At 48.2% G+C, this 6,039-nt stretch overlaps 1 protein-coding gene across 1 annotated transcript in view; it reads right to left on the bottom strand.

The window, feature by feature from the left end:
• LOC140542345 (transmembrane protein 132D) overlaps window positions 1–4,384 on the bottom strand; it is a 53,133-nt gene extending 48,749 nt beyond the window's left edge. Inside the window, exon 1 of the mRNA XM_072665296.1 lies at window positions 4,258–4,384. Coding sequence (XP_072521397.1) covers window positions 4,258–4,384 — 127 coding nt within the window. The remainder of the gene's footprint in view (window positions 1–4,257) is intronic.
• Between the last annotated feature and the right edge of the window lie 1,655 nt (window positions 4,385–6,039).

Below are 6,039 nucleotides of genomic sequence, written 5' to 3'. Positions count from 1 at the left end.
TCAGAGAGAGAGACAGAGAGAGAGAGGGAAAGAGAGAGAGAGAGAGGGAGGAGAGGGAGAGAGAGAGAGAGAGAGACAGAGACAGAGAGAGAGGCAGAGAGAGAGAGGGAAAGAGCGAGAGAGAGAGGGAGGGAGAGGGAGAGAGAGAGAGAGAGAGAGAGAGAGAGAGAGAGAGAGTACTCTGTCAGCAATCCAGTTCAAATATCACACACACTCAGTGACTTATCCCAAAACAAAAACAAAGACCAGAGAAGTCTGGTAGCTACGCATACACTCACAAAACACACACACACACACACACACACACACACACACACACTCAGGAAGGAATCGATATCCCTGCACAGGCGGAGGAGGAGTGTGTCGGCGCTGACGCTCTGAGATGCTTGTTGCTTTTTCCATTAGCACCGCTGCAGCAGCACAGTACCGCACACACCCTCAGCTCACTGTCAGACAGAGCACTCCCCACCCCCCTCACACACCCCACCTCCTCACCCGGACCCTCTCACCCTGCTCCACAATTAACACCCCCCCCACCCCAGAAGGGTGTGATCATTTCAGTATACATCCAGTACAAACAACACAGAACACACAGAGAGACGACTGAGGTTCTCCAGAGAACCCCTAGATTAATCCAGGACAGAGCTCTGGACAGATGAGTCCTGAGTCTTCCTCCCCTGAAGATCTGACCTGTCCGCTGTGTGTCTGCTGTCTGTCTGCTGTCTGTCTGCTGTCTGTCTGCTGGGAGACGCTGTACTTTAACTTCAGCAGTGGTGAGGAGCTGCCTGTAGATCCTGTGAGCAGATGTCAGGACTGTTGGAGTCTTCTTTACTGGTCTTGAGGTTCTGCTGCTGGGCTGATCTTGCTGGGACGGTCTGATCTGGTCATGTTGGTCAGCTGTTCCTCTTGTAGATGATTTAGTGGACGGTGGAACAGCGGCTGATCTCTAACTGTTCTGAGATCTGTTTCTGCACCTGTTTCAGACTCCTCTGCACCTCTTCTTCACCCCTCACTTCAACCATCAAGATCAGACCAGACTAAACGTCCGAGGTTTAGATCAGGACACTCCTCCAGAATCCAGACTTAGATTTTACATAATTGAACAGACTCACTCAGAGTGGAGGGTTTGGTGGATTTGAGGGGTTTAGTGTGAAGCGCTCGGTTCTAGATAAGCTCCCCCAGTCAGAGCTGAAGTTCTACAGTGGAGGTTCTAGATAAGCTCTCCCAGTCAGAGCTGGAGTTCTACAGTGGAGTTCTAGATAAGCTCTCCAGTCAGAGCTGGAGTTCTACAGTGGAGGTGAAGGGAAGCAGACGTCTGAAGCTCTAATAAAGCTCCTCACAGAAAGTTCTTCACCTAATGGTGATGAAGACGCTGCCTGATGCCTGAGACACGGTTCTACCAGAGTTCTGAGAAGAGTTCGGCTCTAGAACCTGCTTTTAGAACCAGATCATTAAAATGGTGGAGGGATACATGCTGCAGGGTGTAGTGCAGCTACAGAAAGTAGTCCCTAAAGAAAAGTGCATTAGATTCTCTATTCACTATTTACCTTCATCATCATCATCATCATCATCATTCATATAAAACTCAGAAGACTCGTGCAGCTGCACTGCTGGGTTTGGGTAGGAAATAAATTATGGGCTGGTGGTCATGGCGACCAACTCCTGGTTCCAATCACCTCCACTGTAGAGATCAGAGTGGGTCAGTTTCTCTACAGTGAAGCTCAGTTTCACACCGGACCCCCCTGTGAGATATGGGTAAATTTGGAAAATCTGGACTTCCCCTTCACAAGTTCACAAGTTCAAGTGAGATAAGATAAGATAAGATAGTCCTTTATTAGTCCCGCAGTGGGGAAATTCACAGTGTAACAGCAGAAAGGGATAGCAGGACACTCAGTTACAAAATTTAGATAAATAAATAATTTACACTATATACACAATATAGATAAGAATTAAAAAAGCAATAAACAATATTATTTACAGTAAAAGACTCTTAATTGCACATGGGGGTGGATATTGCACATAGTATTCCCTGAACATGAACATGTGTGTGTAGTTAAGTGTGTGTGTATGTGGTTAAGTGTGTGTGTATGTGGTCCGCTGGGAGCAGTGCTGGTTGTGTAGTCTGACGGCAGCAGGAAGGAAGGACCTGCGATACCCCTCCTTCACACACTTGGGGTGAAGCAGCCGGTCACTAAAGGAGCTGCCCAGTGCTGCCAGAGTCTCATGCATGGGGTGGGAGCTGTTCTCCAGCATGGATGCCAGCTTGGTTGTCATCATCCTGTCTCCCACCACCTGCACTGGGTCTAAGAAGCACCCCAGGACAGAGCCGGCCCTCTTTATGAGTTTGTCCAGTCTCTGCTTATCTGCCGTCGAGATGCTACTGCCCAGCAGACCACTCCATAAAAGATGGCAGATGTGACCACTGTGTCGAAGAACGTCCTCAGGAGAGCTCCCTGCACTCCAAAGGACCTCAATCTCCTCAGCAGGTAGAGTCTGCTCTGGCCTTTCTTGTAGAGTGCAGCAGTGTTGACTGACCAGTCCAGTTTGTTGTTCAGATGAACACCCAGGTATTTATAAGAGTCCACACTCTCGATGTTCATACCGCGGATGTTCACTGATGGAGGGGGGTGTCTGCACCTGCGGAAATCCACTACCAGTTCTTTGGTTTTTCCAGCGTTTATCTCTTCAGAACCTCCCGTTCTTTCACTGATGTGTGGAGGAAAGACAAGTCCAAGTGAGCTCCGATGCATTAGCAAACCTAACACCACAGTACTAGACGTGCGGCTGGCTCTCTGGTTCTGCAGATGGATGGTGTCGGGGACCCTGGAGAACAGCGATATGAAGCTATATATGTGCTATAAAGCAAAATATGGTGACTCGGAACGTGACAGGCTCAAACAGACCCGTCACTCCAAGGTTCTTTACGGCCCACTCAGGGCTACAAACCGCTCATAACTCTGCAGATCTGTTCCACATCTAGGCCCACGGCTGACCTTTCCCTTCACATCTAACTCAGAGCTCCCCTCCTACACCAAACACACTCGATCAGCTGAAACAGGTTTATGGTTTGAGGTTTGGCCTCTTTAGTTTTAGCACTGGAGCTACAAGGCTAATGTAGCTAACAAGTAATGGAAGCTTGTGTACACCAATTAGCATCACACTCTCTTTAAGACATGTGGAGGTGTTCAGTAGTCTCTACGTTATAGAATGAAGTGCTACACTATATGGACAAAAGTATTGGGACACCCCTCTTAATCACTGAATCCAGGTGTCTGATTCAGTCTCGTTACCACAGCTGTATAAACTCCAGCCTCTAGTCCTGCAGTCTGTCTTTCCTCCACACATCAGTGAAAGAACGGGAGGTTCTGAAGAGCTCACTGAACTCCAGCGTGGTTCTGTATGTAATAGGAGACACAGCTGCACCAACAACAACAAGTCAGCTGGAGAAATCTCCTCCCTCCTAGATCTTGGAGGAGTGGAATCGTGTTCTGTGGAGTGAGCAATCACACTTCTCCACCTGGCAGTCTGATGGGCGAGTCTGTGTTTAGCGAGGCCAGGAGAACAGTACCTGTCTGACTTCACTGTGACAGATGTAAAGTTTGGAGGAGGGGGGATAATGCTACAGGGGTGTTTATCAGGGGTTGGCCTATTGGGCCCTTAGTTCCAGTGAAGGGAATATTAACGCTTCAGCAAACCGAGACATTCTGGACAGCTGTACTCTTCCAACTTTGCTTTGTTTACAGTTTGAGGAAGGCCCTTTTCTGATCCAGTGCACAAAGTAGGTCCAACTCTCGTCCAACACCAATGTCCACGGACTAGCTCATCTTACAAGATGTTGTCCATCTTGTAGAAAAGCTTCCCAGAAGAGTGGAAGCTGTTAGAGCTGCAACGGGGGACCATCTCCATAATAATGCCTGTGGGTTTAGAATGAGATGTCATAAAAGCTCTGGTGGGTGGAATGTGTAGGTGTCCCAATACTTTTATTTTAATAGACTAACTTTGTCACAATTGGTACTTTTGTGTCTGTCCTTTACACAGGTTTTAGCTATGCTAACATACTTCAGTCCTCTGGAGTGAGTCATATAGAGACGGAAACATTACTGAACACCTCCACAAGCTCTGAGGAGGGTGTGTGATGGTGTAGGCATGCAGTTAGCACCATGCTAACTGGTGTCCACTGTCCACTGCTTGTTAGCAACATTAGCCTTATCATTTCCAAAAAAGTAAACTTCAGGCAGCAGACATGTCTTTACTGACTGACTACATCTGGCGTCAAACTGTCCTCTGAGCACGTCTCCAGCTTAGCAATCGCCGTCCCTCCCTGCGGGACCACCTCCTTATTCCGACACTGATAATTGGCTCCAAGTTTAGTCAATAGATTCATATCTAGAACTTATTCACAGTTTGAAATGACCTTGACTATGGCGATAACGTTACCATGGTGATATGTTTTTTCTGTAATTTACAAGGCAGGCATTTCTGATAAAGTGACCATTGATTGTAGAAACAAGGTGTTTCTGATAAAGTGGACATCCAGTATAGAAGAACATAAGAAGCATTTCTTATAGGGTTAGTGACACTGAGTTCAGCATGAGGTGGGGGTTGTTAATGAGCCAAAACATTAAGACTCCCCCCAGCTCCAAGGCTTGTGGGGGCAGGGCTTCCAGTCGGCAGTGGTGAGAACCTACTGTTGGTGGTCTGAGATGGTGCAGACCCCCAATCTGACGTGCCTGAAGTTCATCGAGCCCATCAGTCCAATCTGAGTAGAACCAACAGAAGTTCTATTGTGAACAGAGAAACATGTCACAACAGACAGTGCTGCAGCGCCCCCTGCTGTGTACGGAGCTGCTTGGCTGCAGATTGTTTCCCATGTGCCCATGCCGACCCCTGTCCACCGTCTCCTAAAATGAACAAGTCAGCATCAGAACTGGACCTCGGAGTAATGGAAGAAGGAGGTTCTGATCCAGCTGGGTGAGTGGGCTCCCTGTGTTTACCTGTGATGCCAGGATCTGCTGGAGCGGGCTGGTGGAGATGACACATATACCTCTCCTTCAGGGGTCTGCAGAAGGACTTAATGTTTTGGCTCATCGGATGTATATAGCTTTACTGTATTACGAGAGCGTCAGCACTTCCTCTCCGAGCGGCTCCAAGGCGGCCTGCTTCTGCTCAAACACGCCTCAGTGTTTATGAAGTCTCAGGATCTGGAGACTCACCTGCAGAACTCTGACAGTCTGTACGTCTGGGAAGCGTTCACACTCACAGATCTCACCGAGAGATTTCTCGGAGGGTTTCTGTGGCAACGGCCTGAATATCCCACTATAGCGAGAGAGAAACTCGTGCGGCGAATCCGGGGTAAAACCGCGCTCCTGCTGGGTTTAGTCTGTGCAAACAAAGCTCTGAACCTGAAAACACTTCAGTGGATCTCTCTGACAAACACACACACACACACACACACACGCTGAGCTGTTCACTCGTCTGCAGCCGATGCACTTCCCTGAGGAGCACATGCCCAAAACATTCCAACAAACAAAAGCTGAGAAAACTAAAACCCTGTTTTCACGCCTGAATCTCATTAATCAGCCGATGTCCTACAGCGTTCCCGAACTTCACAGACCACCCTCACGTCCCGCAGCCTACAGTTACAGTATCATCTATCTGATACATCTGTCACATTCACACAGCGATCTCACACTGAGAAACAGCACAACAGTACACACACCAATCAGCCATAACATTAGGACCACTGCAGTGAAGAACACTGATGATCTGGGTCCAGAGGCTCCTGTTAAGGTGTGGATCTATTAGTCTGTGAGTGAACGGTCAGTTCTTGAAGGTGATAAGGCAGGACAAATGGACAACTTCCACAAGAACCAGACTGTGATGTTCTAGACAATGACTGAGTCAGAACATCTCCAGAACATCAGGCAGGTCTTGTGAGGTGTTCCTGGTATTCAGTGGTCAGTACTGACCTACCTAAAGTGGAGGTCCCACCTCAGAACTTACAGGACTTGAGGGATCTGCTGCTAATGTTAGTGTTGG

This window comes from Salminus brasiliensis, chromosome 20 (genome assembly GCF_030463535.1).
Source record: "Salminus brasiliensis chromosome 20, fSalBra1.hap2, whole genome shotgun sequence".
Lineage (NCBI taxonomy): Eukaryota > Metazoa > Chordata > Actinopteri > Characiformes > Bryconidae > Salminus > Salminus brasiliensis.
Note: the sequence above shows the minus strand (reverse complement) of the source record. Positions and strands in the feature narration are given on the sequence as shown.